This window comes from Pseudoliparis swirei, chromosome 5 (assembly GCF_029220125.1).
Source record: "Pseudoliparis swirei isolate HS2019 ecotype Mariana Trench chromosome 5, NWPU_hadal_v1, whole genome shotgun sequence".
NCBI classification, from domain to species: domain Eukaryota; kingdom Metazoa; phylum Chordata; class Actinopteri; order Perciformes; family Liparidae; genus Pseudoliparis; species Pseudoliparis swirei.
Window position 1 is genome coordinate 25,680,306 of NC_079392.1, and position 16,076 is coordinate 25,696,381.

Genomic DNA, 16,076 nt, shown 5'->3' on the forward strand with positions numbered 1-16,076 from the left:
GAAAAAACAGTGCTTTCTTTGAAAAATAAAGTCATTTCTAAGTGATCCCAAACTTTTGAACGGCAGTGTATATATACATATTTATATATATATATACATATATATATATATATATTTATACATATTTTTATATATATAAATATATATGCGGTGGGGCAGCAACTATATTCATAGATGGTTTACATGTGCGTGCCAACAAATACAGAGGGGGGGGGAGGGGTCTACTCTTCAATGTGCATCTTCACTTCCTGTCTGTGGTGCTCTCACTTCCTGTGTGACTCAGCTCGTCTGTGTGACATTTGAACAGCGGGTACACAGAAAGTCAGAGGCCCGCTGAGTCGGCATCGCTCGGAAACAAAAGGCTCTGTGTGTGTGTGCAGGTGTGTGTGTGTGTGTGTGTGTGTGTGTGTGTGTGTGTGTGTGTGTGTGCGCCATGCACAGGAAGTGGTGCGGCCGCGATAAGCCTTCCACCGCGGCGGGTTCGGGCCGATAGGTTGGAGGTCGCTCGCCGTCATCCTGATGGGAAACGAGAAAAAAGTTTCCCACAACGACTTTGGGTTTATTCTCAGAGACTCGTCACCCCTCCCCCCCTCACCCCCCTCACCCCCCTCACCCCCTCATATGCAACGCACCATATAGTAATAACGCTCAGACAAAGAGCCCTTTAAAAAAGAAGAGCAGCTGTGTGTCACGGGGGGGGGGGATCTGTATACGTGTGATGTCATCCGTCAGTCAAAGGTCGCCAGTGAAGGTCAGGTTCAAGGTCATGTGGAGAGGAGAGAGCGTCTTTGTGTCAGGATGAGGGCGCCTCACCCGCCGACCATACGGGGTTTCCCTCCTCTCGTATTTATCATTTCATTTCGTCGGTACGTTGCCACGGAGATGCGAGTGGGCGGCGGCTTCGAGTGGGACGAGCTCGGTCCAGAGGGAAGCCTCGTGGTTATTTTACCAAAACAAAACAAACCCAAAAGAAAAACACAAGTTCTCCCGAAAATTCATTTTAAATCTATTTTTTTCACATTTAATTTGTGTGTTTTTTTGGCACAATAATGTGTCCATAATCTCAGGGCGCTTCATCTCGCTTTAATCTTTAAAGGAAGATATCGGAGCTCTTTCTTCAGGTCTAGAGTTGAATGGCAGCCTTACCCCCCCCCCTCCCCCCTCCACTGGCAGCGAGCGGAGGGAAAGCGCTCCTCCTGCCAGCGGCGTCGCCCTCGGCGCTCTCGGCCGACCCGTGGAAGTGGAAACGGTGATCCAGCGGTGCTTTCCACGCTCGCTCACTTCCTGTGTGCCCAGCGTCCTGTTTGACGGGTGATGTCATCGGGTTCTCAGGGGAAGAGAGAGAGAGAGAGAGAGAGAGAGAGAGAGAGAGAGAGAGAGAGAGAGAGAGATTTCTTCTCTGCCTCTTTCTTGGTTCCTCTCGCATCCTCTCATCATCCAGGATGACCTCAGACCCGCTGGCTTCGTCAGGAGGGATTGCCTCCCCCGATGGCGTCGGGCTCTGATCCCAGATCAGAAGACGCCAGCGTGAAGCCCGATGTGCAAATACGCTGGTTTTTGTTTTTTATTCCTTCTGGTTCGAGTCCGGCTGAAGAGACTCGTTGTTTGATTTGCCTTCGGGACGCAAAACCAGGAAGAACATGCAAACGACGAGCTCATTTACATTAAAACTGAACACACACACACACCCACACACACACAACCACACACACACACACACACACACACACACACACACACACACAACCACACACACACACACAACCACCTCCATATTGGGTTGAGCCACCAGTCTGCGTATCAAGAGGATCGCATTCATACTTCTCTGTTTCCCCGCAGGTGTTCTACGTGTCGAACCTGTTCACGCCCCGGGTGAAGCCGGCCACGCCCCCTCCCTCCCCCATCAAGAAGGAGCTGCTCCCTTCATCCGACATCATCGAGAGGAACAACCACCACAACATGGTGTGAGAGAGAGAGAGAGAGAGAGAGGCCCGCCCACTTCCTCCTGTGACTCGAGGAGCCAATCGCAGCGCTGCTCGCCTCCCATTGGACACTAGAATGTAGCGACGAGAGACTGCAGCCGCTCCTCGCCGCCTCCTCCTCCTCCCTTATTTTTGTTTTGTTTGTTGTTGTTTTCGTTTTTTGAGGCTCCGCCTCCTATTCGGACTCGGCTGTCCGATGTTTTTTTGTTTTTTGAGACTTGCACAGCAGACGCCACTCGCATCACTATCCAGACGTATTATTTACTATAATTATGTTAACTACTAATCCGCATTTTGATCCCATCGTTTCCCGAAAATTGGACGACCTGGCAGACAGCGCTGAGGGCGCGAAGGCTCTCCTTGGGGGCGGAGCCACGTGAAGGGTTTAACGAAGACTCTCTGGAGCGGAAGGAGAACTACTCCCCGAGTCTCGGAGGTTTTACTGCAATAACTATCCACATATTACCCGTATAGAGCCGATGTAACGTAGAGCTCCGTGTTTGTTTGTTTGTTTGTTTGTTTTCATCACCACTCGCCGCCTGAGACCCAAACTTGACGCCGCCGACGCCCCGCGAGGCTTTTAGGCTCCGCCCACAAAAACCACTGTTTTCCTTCTTCTTTTTCTTCTTTTTTGACGATGCATTTAAAGCTAACGCGTTCTTTTCGGCGCCGCTCGTCACTGTCACACCGGGCAGCCAATCAGATCGAGCGAGGGGCGGGTCTTTGACCGCTGCACCGCCGACTTCCTGTTCTTGGAAGCTGGTCAACATCGATATTCGGTTTTAAAAAAATAAATGTGAACACATTTTTAAAATCCTATTACCATTTGATCGCCCGTCTCTCTCTAACGCCTCGTTGAAGCTCCTCCCCTAAACTCGGCGTCGGCGCGTCACACTTTCCTTTTGTTTTGACTCTCAGAGCGGCCCAAACCCGGGATGGTGCATTTCATGAGGTCATGAGGGTTAGATGTATGAGGGGGGGGGGGGGGTAGTATTGTCTGTGGAGGGAGGGAGGCGGACCTCCCAGCACCTGTATTAAGAGGCGTGGCTGTGCCATGCCGCTTCCTTGGTGTTGGGGGTCACCTGTGATTGGCTGGGGGGGGGGGGGGTCACAGTGAAGGGGGCGGGGGGGGGGGGGTCACCGTGGAAAGACGGTGATGAATTACAGCTAAGCTGGCACATTTATTTTTACGGGATGATTTGGGGCTCTTTTCCGCTGGCAGGGAGGGGCTCTCACCCACCCAATCACTCATTGGATGTGTGTGTGTGTGTGTGTGTGTGTGTGTGCATGTGTATGTAGGTGTGTGTGTGTGTGTGTGTGTGAGTGAGAGCAGGTGGACGTTATAAAAACTGTGGATCCAACACGTCGTATACTCGTGTGTGTTTATGTGTGATCACGATCAGTTGTACAGGAACAGAAAAACCTTTTTGGTTATTTTATTTACAGACTCAACAACAACAACAACAACAACAACCACAACAACAACCACACTCTCCGCCACGTTGCACATCTTTCTCACCGTACAGTCCGTCCTATCATTTCAAGCCGTTCTCACTTTTCTCCTTGTTATTTTTTGTATAAATATATAAATACTGTATAGATCACTAAAGTTATTGTTGTTGACATGTTTAGATGTTTCCATGGTCACACGACCTGTGTCCTTCAGCACGCTGCTTGAAAAGCACCCGTGACAGATGTGTTGTATCGAGAATAACTGTTGTCGGTTGTTGTAGCTGCGTTGTGTAATGTGCATTCAACAACAACAACAACAACAAGAACACACCCACACTTGTATTAAAAATTCAATATTAGTATTTTTGTATTGTCTCGTTTCTTTTGTACATTAAAGCTGTTTGTTTCTGCTCGATGTACTTAGCGCTAATACATGTGCTTTTAAATAATAATTAAAAAAGCTCTTTATGAACACAACTTCTGGCTCGTCTTCCATGTTTATTATACAACAGCGCCGGTATATATATGTATATATATATATATATATATAAATACACATATACAGGACTGTCTCAGAAAATTAGAATATTGTGATGAAGTTCTTTATTTTCTGTAATGCAATTAAAAAAACAAAAATGTCATGCATTCTGGATTCATTACAAATCAACTGAAATATTGCAAGCCTTTTATTCTGATTTATTGCTGATTATGGCTTACAGCTTAAGAAAACTCAAATATCCTATCTCTAAATATTAGAATATCATGAAAAAGTATACTAGTAGGGTATTAAACAAATCACTTGAATTGTCTAATTAACTCGAAACACCTGCAAGGGTTTCCTGAGCCTTGACAAACACTCAGCTGTTATAAATCTTTTTTTTTACTTGGTCTGAGGAAATATTAAAATGTTATGAGATAGGATTTTAGAGTTTTCTTAAGCTGTAAGCCATAATCAGCAATATTAAAAGAATAAAAGGCTTGCAATATTTCAGTTGATTTGTAATGAATCCAGAATGCATGACATTTTTGTTTTTTTTATTGCATTACAGAAAATAAAGAACTTTATCACAATATTCTAATTTTCTGAGACAGTCCTGTATATATATATATCTTCTTGCATTTTTTATTTACTTTAATGCATTTCACTGACAACGTGCACGCTACATGAAATATGAAAATGCAAAAACATAAATGCTTCAGCTTCTCCTTCATCTCCTTCCCCGTCACAGACGATTGGAGTGACTGTTACCGTGGCAACGCTGACAGTGTGCACTGACAACCCGCACTGACAGCGTGCACGTTTTTTTGGTGCGCTTTGATCTCTTGATGACCTGTGACGTCGCGTTTGACGTCACGGAGCGCAGAGCCAGAGTTTGGGTATAGAGCCGGCCGCCACGAGTCCGTTGCCTTTCCTGGAGAGGACAAAGCCCCCGCGGTCCAACGGTACTCGGGTACCGGAGCCAGGGCCTGGTCGCGCGTTGAGCGGCTCGGACCCGGGAAGAGTTCGCTCTACTCGCGTGTCGGTTTCACCCCCCGGTGAGTGGCACTACTTATCGTGACAATGCCATTTACACGTTTTTTTAGGTATGGTAAGAAAAGCGTGTATCGGGTTCTTGATTTTCTCCCCCTCCCCGTTAAGGTGTGGAGGAGGTTGAGTCGCTTGCTCCCTGACCAGGAGCCCATTTGAGCGGACTCAGTTGTTTAGACTAGATTAGAATAGAATATGAATAGATTAGAATAGAATAGAATATAAATAGATTATAATAGAATAGAATATAATGTATAAATATTAAATATTTAGCCGGCTGGAGTCGCTTCGCCCAACGTAAATTGGGACCGAATCTAAGTGCCCCGAGGCCCGATAGAATTAGGGGTCATCGGTGAGGCAGGGCGGTGAATGGATGGATAGTTAGAATAGAATAGAATAGATTATAATATAATATAATAGATTAGATTAGAATAGAAATAGATGAGCAATGTATATAAGAAGATAAAGAAGAAGATAAAGAAGAAGAAGAAGAAGGATGAGGAGAAGATGAAGGAGAAGAAGAAGATTCAAACTCGTAAACTATCACCACCTCATCACCACTTTTTTTTTAGGTTAAAATGCGAACTTTATGGTATCGATTACGGACAGATGCGCATTTTATAAAAAAGTGTAAAGTTGATTGGACCCGTATGAGGCTCTGTTAAGGTGGTGATGAGGTGGTGATAGTTTACGAGTTGTAATTAATGTATTGTCGCCTAAAGAAAGAAAATAAAGGAGCGTCACCAGCAGCAGGAAGACTTCACGCCAATTCATACGATCCGTTACAACGCTTATTGCTGTCACAACACGCAGGCGAAACAGCAGATAACATCATCATAAATAAGACTAGAGGACGCTTTTTACAATTCATAACAGCATTGTAGAAAAGAGAGACAACAAACGGCGAAGATACGTTGTTTAGAGACGTATTTGTAATTGTAATCCGTCAAATACAAACGTAATCTGGAGAGAAATACGTTCCAGTCAAACGAAACTGCAAATTGCATTTGAGGTCTGGGGGAACGTGATGTTTGAGACACGCGTCGCTGCAGGAGGACGTGAGTTCCTCTCCTCACACAGAGGAGTCCGTCATGTTGTGACCGGATACTTATTATTATATTATGTCATTAAGTCAGAAGAATATTTATATATATCATTTATAAAGACTTATTGTGTCTCCTTCTTCTCCTTCATCTTCTTCTTCTCCTTTATCTTCTTCTCCTTCATCTTCTTCTCTTCCCCCTTCAGCTTCTCCTTCATCTCCTTCATCTTCTTCTTCTTCTTCACAGACGATTGGAGTGACTGTTACCGTGGCAACGCTGACGCGTGTGAGCTGTGTGGGGGAGGAGCTTCTGCTCAAGAGACCAACGCGCACCAAAAAAACAACACCGTGTTGCTGTTTCAGGAGAATCAAGCGCATTTATGTTTTTGCATTTTCATATTTCATGTATTGTTTACATGTTTTACATTTTTACTTTGGTTTATAAGGGACAGTGCATAAAAAACATTTCTGTAAATGTGTCAGAGTTAGCCAAGAGGCTATTGTTCATCTGTAGTCATGTTATATAGTATAATAATATGAATATTATATAGTATAATAATAATAATAATGTTATATAGTAAAATAATAATAATTTTATAAAGTATAATAATAATGTTATATAGTATAATAATAATAATATTATATAGTATAATAATAATAATGTTATATAGTATAATAATAATATTATATAGTATAATAATAATAATGTTATTTGTCCCAGAGTATAATAATAATAATGTTATATAGTAAAATAATAATAACGTTATATGTCCGAGAGTATAATAATAATAATGTTATATATGAGGAGACGTGTCTGTTTTTTGTGTTTAAAGATGCTTCACACAGATTGAGAGCATTTAGATTGCTTCAGCTCTCAAAATGGCGATGACAAGCAGCTTAGGCGTCCAAATATATAGATTTATTTATTATATCTTGATTTATATATTATTTAAAAAAATAAAATGTCACTTCTAAAACTGAACCGCTTTCCCCCACAATACAAAACAATGATTTACTGGTTTTCATCATGTGATTGACCTCCATGTGCACTGACAACGTGCACTGACAACGTGCACTGACAACGTGCACGGCTCCGACGACCCCGACAGAGCGAGGCTCTTCCTCGTGGCCACATGGAGGAGTGCAGGGCTTTGTTTTCAGATTTGTTACTATAAATCACTTTTACAGATGCGTGGAGGTTATTTATAAAACAGACCGACATCTTGACCTTCGACCCCATCGGCTCCACCGGTGCCTTCAGGAGGTTAAGTGAATGCAGGCCGAAGATTTCTGCCGGTGAGTCGACCCGATGGCCGACACCAGAGAGGGTGGAGGGAGAAAGGGGGAAAGGCGACGGAGGGGTGGAGGTTGGAGGAAATGGGATTAGACGACGACAACACACAGGCCTCTGATCCTTCAACAAGCGTCTCTCTCCTCTTCCTTCTTCTCGCCTCAAGGTTGCCAAAGTGTGTATTTGTGTGTGTGTGTGTGTGTGTCACCCTGCAGCGAGCCGACTGTGAGCTCAGCTCTCAGGGGCCTCAGCCTCTGGTACCTGGTCCAGACCTTCGTGTCCTCGCCGTGCCTTCAGCTCCAGAAACTGTAATCTGACTTCATGGATTAAAGCTGGATTATAGATGCGAGGCCTCATGAGGTCAGACACGGGGACGACAGGTTGGAATGAAACACTTGTAACTAAACTAATTTAAAGGCCCGTTCGTGTGTATGCATGCAGCACGTGTGCGTTTACCCAAGTGGAGTTTGTGCGTCTCATTTCTGTCCGAACTAAACATCTCGAATCTCTGGCGGAGAATGTTGAAATATTTCCGTGGTGAATCTCAAGTGAGTCAAACCCTTAAGTCTAATTCGCACCACATTTTTTCTCAAAGGAGCTCCTGATGTCTCTGACCTCAAGTGTGTTTACGCACACGCACACACAGTGACTCAGCGATTTGTCACACATTTACAGCTGACACACTTTATAGGTTTGTCTGTGATGAGTCATGGTAGATGGATCACACTGAAAATGTGTTTTCTTTTAGTTGGGGTACTTTTTTTAATACATTTTTCAAAGATTAACAACAATATTCATATTGCCAATTTATTGTTTTTGGCTGGCGCAACATTACTTTATTCACAAAGTCCCCCATTTTTTGCAAACACGTGTGGACATTAAAACATTCATTCATAACATAACTTAACATTCTGACACGGATAATACCCGAGACACATGTTTGTGTACGAATTTGTCTTACTTTTACTCAGGCAAAGTATTAGCCAACTATTTATCTTGTGTCATAACCGACCAGACTTCCTACATTTATGTTACACAATAAAAAAATGGAAAGACAAAAAAAAAGTCCTGATGAACCGTGAGAGAAGAGAAGACAAGAGACGAGGTAACTGTAGTGTTTATGTGTGCTGACAGTATTAATTGTAGTAAGTATTGTTTATTTATTGTTTCACGTACGAGTAATTCGCGCACGTTGGTGACGTCATCACAACACTCCGTTACCTGAACCGGAAGTGGTCAAGATACGACAGTAACGACCCAGCAGTTTGAGGTACAGGAGGAGCTGCAGGTGAGTCCCGCGGACTCAGGAGGGCGGAACGCCGCGGCCGGACTCCAGAGCGGACCGGAGAGGCGGTGACGCCACCGGAAATGATTGCGGTCACGGGCGCGGAGGGGGCGGGGTCGCCGAGTTCACGGTCCGGCGCCACTTCTTCAACAGTCGAGCGCGCGCCTCTACGCGGTGAGTAAAAAGCGCATAGAAACGTGAAAAGTGTTGAATTATGTAATGTATAGTGTTCACATGTCCACGTTGTTCTATTGAACTGTTGTTTATTTCATTAAAAAAAAGTTTATTTATCGCCAAATACCATTCTGTTTTGGTCCGAGTTGACTTCCACTACTTCCGGTTGGCCACTGCGTTAACAAACAGCAACCGGAAATACAAAGGGGCCGGTTTAAAGTGTTTATGTGTCGTGTCTCGTCAATTGTGTTAAGTTTTAGGCTTAAGTCCTGTTTTCCATGTCTGCTTTTATTTTGTAGTAACTGTCCACTCTCATTGGAGCCACGTGAGCCTTTCTTCTGGGTACCATCCCCAATCCAACGGGCAGACGGAGAGACTCAACCAGGAGTTGGAGACCTGCCTACGCTGTTTGGTGTCCCAGAACCCGGCCTCCTGGAGTCGACGTCTGATGTGGGTAGAGTTTGCCCACAATTCCCTCCCTACCTCGGCAACTGGACTCACTCCGTTCCAGGGTGCCTATGGTTATCAGCCCCCCCTGTTTCCGGAGGGGGAGAAGGAGGTAGAGGTACCGTCGGCTCATGCACTGATCCGCCGATGTCACCGGGTCTGGGCGGCAGCTCGGAAGGCCCTCATTCGCAACGCGGCCAGGATGAAGAGGATGGCCGATCGACGGCGGGATCCGGCCCCGGAGTACAGGGCGGGGCAAAACGTCTGGTTATCCTCCAAGAATTTACTCCTTCGTGTGACCTCCAAGAAGCTGGCTCCCAGGTTTGTGGGCCCCTATACCATCTCCAAAGTGGTTAATCCTGTGTCTGTCCGTCTCCGCCTCCCCAGGTCCCTCCGGGTTCACCCCACGTTTCACGTTTCAAAGATCAAGCCCGTCAAGGAGAGTCCCCTAGTTCCGGCGGCTAAACCACCGCCTCCTCCTCGGATGTTGGACGGGGGTCCCGTCTACACGGTGAAAAAACTGTTGGATGTCAGGAGTCGGGGTCGGGGACAACAGTTCCTGGTTGACTGGGAGGGGTACGGTCCTGAGGAGAGATCCTGGATCCCGGCTAGGTTCATTGTGGACAAGAGCCTGATTACAGACTACTATGCACAACGCTCACAGAACCCTGGGCCGTCTGGAGACGTCCCTAGAGGGAGGGGTACTGTTGTGTCTCGTCAATTGTGTTAAGTTTTAGGTTTAGGTCCTGTTTTCCATGTCTGCTTTTATTTTGTAGTAACTGTCCTCTCTCATTTCAGAAACTTTATTTCCTGCCCCGGTGTTTCCTCGTTAGTGTGATTGTCTGCTCCATCCCTGATTGTGTCCACCTGTTCCCCGTTTCCTCATGTATTTAAGCCGGTGTCTACCTGTGTCTTGTGGCAGATCGTCTTGTCTCTCTTGTCTCGTCATGATCGTTCTTTATAGTGTAGTTTTTTGTCCTAGTTTGCTTTTCCAACATAGTTGTGATTTTGTTTTGTACTTTGTTCAAAGTCATTTTCCAGCATAGCTGTGATTTTCTGATTTTCTTATAAACCCTCTTTGATACCCCTGAACTTTGGAGTCGTGCTCTTGGGTCCTGCTTCTTGAGTCGTGACATTATGTTGTCAAGCTCTAGAAGGTCTAATGTGGATCTTTTTTGTTAAATAGTCCCGAGTTTTGTTTATTTTCTGAGGCTACGCTGAGGAAGGAGGTTGCATATTTATGGATGGATGATATATATTTTCTTTAAGTTAAAAGAGTAAGAAGGGGACGTCTTAATAACCGTCCTGTGTACACTGGCGAACATTGACCGATCCCAAAAATGTAATCATAATGGTTTAAACCGACACGAGGTATTCAACTCAATTACATGTTATAGCCTTGAGATATTCGTGAGTTAAACAGAAGAATATCGTATATGATCACCACCCTCCCCTTTTATTGTTTTTACAATTTTGATGGAGTAGATTTTAACTGACCTACTTTTAAGTAGATTGTTCAGAAGTCCTTTTACCTTTACTCGAGCGCAAGGTCTTTAAAGTTACATTACTTCTACTTGTGTACACTTTATTTAAAGTGACAGTACGTCTATTTGTGTACACTTTATTTAAAGTGACAGTACGTCTACTTGTGTACAATTTATTTATAGTAACGGTATTTTAAACTTGAGTACTCTTTATATAGGTGTGTGTGTGTGTGTGTGTGTGCGTTGTTCCCTAATCTGTGACCCACTGACAACTATCTAACCACAATTCACACATCGTTCCAGGAACCGAACACAAACTTTCACTTTAGACCCCCCCCCCCCCAATGCAGTGAAAGGAAGTGAGTCAAAGAGAGACAAAGAGACAGAGGCCCTCTCTCTGCCCCCCCCCCCCCCCCCCAAAGACCTTCACCGTGAGGCGTGGCCGGCTGCCAGACGCTCGCCGGTCGTCTCGTGAACAACGAGGTCACCGGATGTTTCACGGAGAGACGACAGCGTCTTTATAGGCCTCGCACGGCGAGGAGCTTCAACACACGGCGCTCTGACAACTTAACTACCGATACGTCCACGCTTAGGGGGGGGGGGGGAGGGACTCTAAGTGTATTGTTGTTTTGTTCTCCTAACCAACAGGAAGTTGGTGATTGTCTGTGCTGGAACAATGAAGCCTCTCTCTCTCTCTCATGTAGACATGTAGATAGAGAGAGAGGTCTCTCTCTGTCTCTCTCTCTCCCTCTCTCTCTCTGGGCTGTTATTTTCACAACCTGTCATACCACACCTGCCCACTCGGCGCAGATGACGCAGTTCTTCACGTGTTCTCCCCGCTGAGTCTCACCGTGTTCCTCTTGACATTTATTATTACCTTCGCATTGAAAATGCGGAAGGTTATGTTTTGATCGCCGTGTATTTATTTATTTATTTATTTGTATGCGTGTTATTCGCATAACAAAAAAAGTTTTAAACCGAATCGCATGAAATTTGGTGGGATGATTGGTTATTATCCGGGGACCATTTGATTAGATTTTGGGATCGCTCGGGTCAAAGGTCAAGGTCATGGAAAGGTCAAAATCTTCTTTTTACCATAGCATGGTAAATTTATATCCAATTGGCATGCAATTAATGCCAACATGTTCATAATTCAATGCCCAATCTTGTGATATGCGAAGGTATGCGCTCTACCGAGTGCTCATTCTAGTTAATTATGAGATGATAACTTTTATTCCTGTGTTTATTATTTTAGGATGTTTTCATATTTAAATCTTGTTTCCGTTGCAGCGTGTGGAAACAGACGGCGATACAGTCACTCACACCTTCACCAGTCGGCTCAGCGAAGGGAAGTTCAGACGTCTGGCGTGGATTTAATACGGTTTCGTGAACTCGAACCCGACGGGACGCCTCCGTGAGAACTTGTGCTCACGTCCCACAATGCACTGCTTCCACCACTCGCTTTGATGCTGACGGCATTCCACTGCGGACCGGCTGCAGAGCGTCTCCTTCTGTCAGCCGGAGTGGACGGTGCCACGCGGTGCCCCTGCGAGGCCTCTGAAGGAGAGTGATATGGGATTTAGGAGGGGGGGGGGAGAGACACGGCCTGAAGGAAAGGAAAGAGGAACTATGAAGGAGGTGACCTGTTGCATCACTTCTTCAAAGTATCGTCAGTGGGAAAAAGAGCAGATCACCCCTTTGTCCTTTTGGGGGAGGGGGGGGGGGGGGTGGCCAGAAGATTTAAACCAGGGCGCTGTGTGTGTGGGGGGGGGGGGAGGGGGGTCCCTTCATCACTGCTCCTCTAACTCCTCCCACTTACCGTCATCCCGACATCTGGTTTCACTCTCAAACCGAGATTACAGACGTAGGAGGCGCATCAACGGCAACCCCCCCTCACCACACACACACACACACACACACACACTCACACAAATTGCTCATTTCCCGACTGATTATCGTTACGTTTGAGTTTTATTGCTTTATTAAACCGACTCAAATAAGTTCTCATCTCCCAGCAGATCATGACGGAGGAGGAGGAGGAGGAAGAGGAGAGCAAAGCTACAGGGGTGACGCACAGCAGGACGCTGACCATGAGCCTCCAGAGGTCAAAGGTCAGGATGCGGGCGCTTCATGAGGTCAGAGGTTAACAGGTAGCACGGAGATGAAAGGTAAAATGTTGTTTATGGCGGCTGAGGGGGGAGGAGCCTCCTCCTACCTGTCTGTGGCCCCCCGCGGTGACGACGCTATCTGCTGTCCGGCCTTCAAAAAAAATCTTTTCCCAAAGAAAATGCCGATATAAATGCTCCTAAAAATCCCAAAGTCAATGTTATTAAAAAAAAGAATCAATATTTAGTTCGTCTCAAACATTTTTACAATGTTGCAATTTTTTTTTTACGTGAACGCTGCATTCGAGGCTCCTGAACATGAGGATGTGGTTCTGGATCAATATTCTGGGTCCTGCCCCCCCCCCCCCCCCCCGCTCACAGCAGCTGGGTCATAAAACAAAATGTCCTCCGGACTGCGTCTCGGAGGGTTTGATGGAGCTTAACTTCTCATATGAATCTGTCGTGTGGACGATGTTCTGCTTCAAGGAACATGTGAGAATTTAATTTCCTGTCGCCGTCACTTCACAAACACGTTGCAAAGGAATCTCCGCAGCTCCTTCACGGATCAGTGAACCAGAACCAGAACCAGAACCAGCGAAGCATTAAAGGACAACGTGAGATTAAAGAAGCTGTTGGTTCGGTCCAACGTGTTCCCCGTCCAGCTGGAGACCGTGAGGCCCCACAGACCAAAGCTGCTCCACAGAACACGACACTGGATATTTATATTTGCGTGTGGTACTTATGTGGTATATATATATATAATATATATTTATTTATATATATATATAATATAATATTTATATATATATATATTATATATATTTATAAATTTTATATATTTATTTATAAATATAATATTTAAATATAATACATATTTATTTATATATTATATATACATATAATATGTATTTATTTATATATATATATATGCATCATCTCTCAGCACCTGCATGTGTGATGGAGACCAGAACCTCATGTTCTCCTGGGACTCCGAGCCTGAGAAAAGTCTCTCTCTCTCTCTCTCTCTCTCTCCTTTATATGGTTCTCCTGAAGACATGTCCCCCTTCATTAATGATGAAGAGAAGATGGGTTCCTCTGGGAGGTGTTGGGGGGGGGGGGGGGGTTCTGGTTGCCGTCCAACAACATGTGCGCGCACACACACACACAGATGGCAGCTATTTCCAATGTACTTGAAAGTCACTCCGGAGTTCCTCCCGAGCAGAACGGTGTTGTGGGAACAAGAGAAAGAAGAAATGATGTAACAAAGGCCCGAGAGGAACTTGGAGCTGCGACAGGAAGTCGTCATCGCCAGTGAAAACACTGGCACTGTGAATTTTACTCCACCATATTTATGTTAGCATAATTAGATATTTTTCAAGGGTTTCTAAAATATTTTATTTTTGGACTTGAGGTGTTTTAAAAAGTTTTTTTTCCTATTTTAAAATGTGAATAATCTTCCGGAGGCCTGAGGGGCAGATGGACGTACGAACAAATGCCCACACTTTACTTTTAGAGAGGTTTTCTAAAGGGAAACCTGTCGCTCAGAGACACTACCACTTTTGTCCAGAGGGGGCGCCAGATCCACCACAATGAAAGATCCTCTGAGCCTTAGAATACAGGAGGTGAAGACTTGTTGTCCAGCAGCTCCTTCACATGAAGACAGAGCTGCTCCTGTAAAGCTCTCGGGGTATTCAGCGTCTACGGTGTCGTAATTAAAGACCCCCCCCCACACACACACACACACACTCCTTCATCTGGAGGAGCTTCTCACTTTCATTTGGGTCAAAGGTCACGGCTGAAGGGACGACTGCAGCGTCGTCCGTCTTCCTTTTAGCTTGTGTGTGTGTGTGTGTGTGAGAACCGACCCTTTGCTCTACTAACCTGAAGTTAAAAACAAGGAGAGAGCGAGTTGGAAAGACTGCAGCTCTAAAAACAAACTTCATCTCAAGAGAGGAAAACGTAATATGGATCCGTAACTCCTTCTGGGGAGTTCATGTGCACACACACACACACACACACACACTCACACACTCACACACTCGGCCCATGTACGGGTAAAGTATGTGAGGTGTGTTTTGGAGGTGAAGATCTATCAGAAACACGTGCAGCTGCACAGGTCTCGTTTTCTCCTGGTTTGCATCTTTTATCTGCTGCAGCCAAACTCTCCCCCCCCCCCCCCCCTCTCTCTCTCTCTCTCTCCCCCTCTCTCTCGCTCTCTCTCACAGTCTGGGACTGCAAGGCATACACGGCTAATCCCCTCTCGGTATTGTGCTGCTCACCTCTCCGTGTGGCGGATGTGCCTATTAAATATATATATATATATAATATATCTATTATTTAATATATTCAATATATGTATATATTTAATATATATATATTAAATATATACATATATTAAATAATAGATATATTATATATATATAATAATAATCATTTATTTAATATAGCCCTTCTCTAGACACTCGAAGTCGCTTTACAGTCCAGAGTCCAGTAGTCATACACACACACAGTCGTCCCGGTGGTGGTGAGCTACATCAGTAGCCACAACTGCCCTGGGGCAGACTGACGGAAGCGTGGCAGCCAATCAGCGCCTACGGCCCCTCCCCCACCACCAACACTCATTCACATCCATACGAACCGGGGTGAGGCTGCGGTGCATGTCTTTATGATGGTGGGGGAAACCGGAGGACCCGGAGGAAACCCACACAGACACGAGGAGAACATGCAAACTCCACACAGAAAGGACCTGGAACGACCGGGACGACCGGGATTCGAACCCAGGACCTTCTTGCTGTGAGGCGACAGTGCTAACCACTGAGCCACCGTGTATAATATATATAATAGATATGTATGTTAAATATTATCTCTATATACACATTTATATTATATATATATATTTAATGTATATATATATTTGATATATATATTATATATATACATAATTATTTATATATGTTTAATATATTTTATATATATAATATATATATATATTATATACATTCAATATATATTATATATACTGTATATTGAATATATATACATATAAAATACAAATATAATGTATATATATATTAAATATATATATATATGTAATTAACTGGGTCTGCTTTATTCATATTTAAGGAGATTAAAATCTGCCGCTCGTTCCCCCGTACGCACTTCCTGTAAGTTCTAGAGTGAGAGAGAGAGAGAGATGGAGAGATGGAGAGAGAGGGAGAGCGGGTACGGGTTGGGAGGGCGGGTAAATATCACGAGCAGGACGTCCAGCGGAGTTCAGAGGGCATCA

General features: G+C 44.7%; 1 protein-coding gene across 3 annotated transcripts in view; it reads left to right on the forward strand.

The window, feature by feature from the left end:
* Nucleotides 1–6,479, forward strand: part of plpp3 (phospholipid phosphatase 3) — a 29,423-nt gene extending 22,944 nt beyond the window's left edge. For 2 of the 3 annotated variants that reach the window (XM_056415564.1, XM_056415563.1), the window contains exon 7: nucleotides 1,840–3,911. In XM_056415564.1, coding sequence (XP_056271539.1) covers nucleotides 1,840–1,968 — 129 coding nt within the window. In that variant the 3' untranslated portion in view covers nucleotides 1,969–3,911. Of the gene's footprint in view, nucleotides 1–1,839; nucleotides 3,912–6,210 lie in introns of those variants that run through there. The other variant, XM_056415565.1, reaches the window with a different exon arrangement.
* The last annotated feature ends 9,597 nt before the right edge of the window (nucleotides 6,480–16,076 follow it).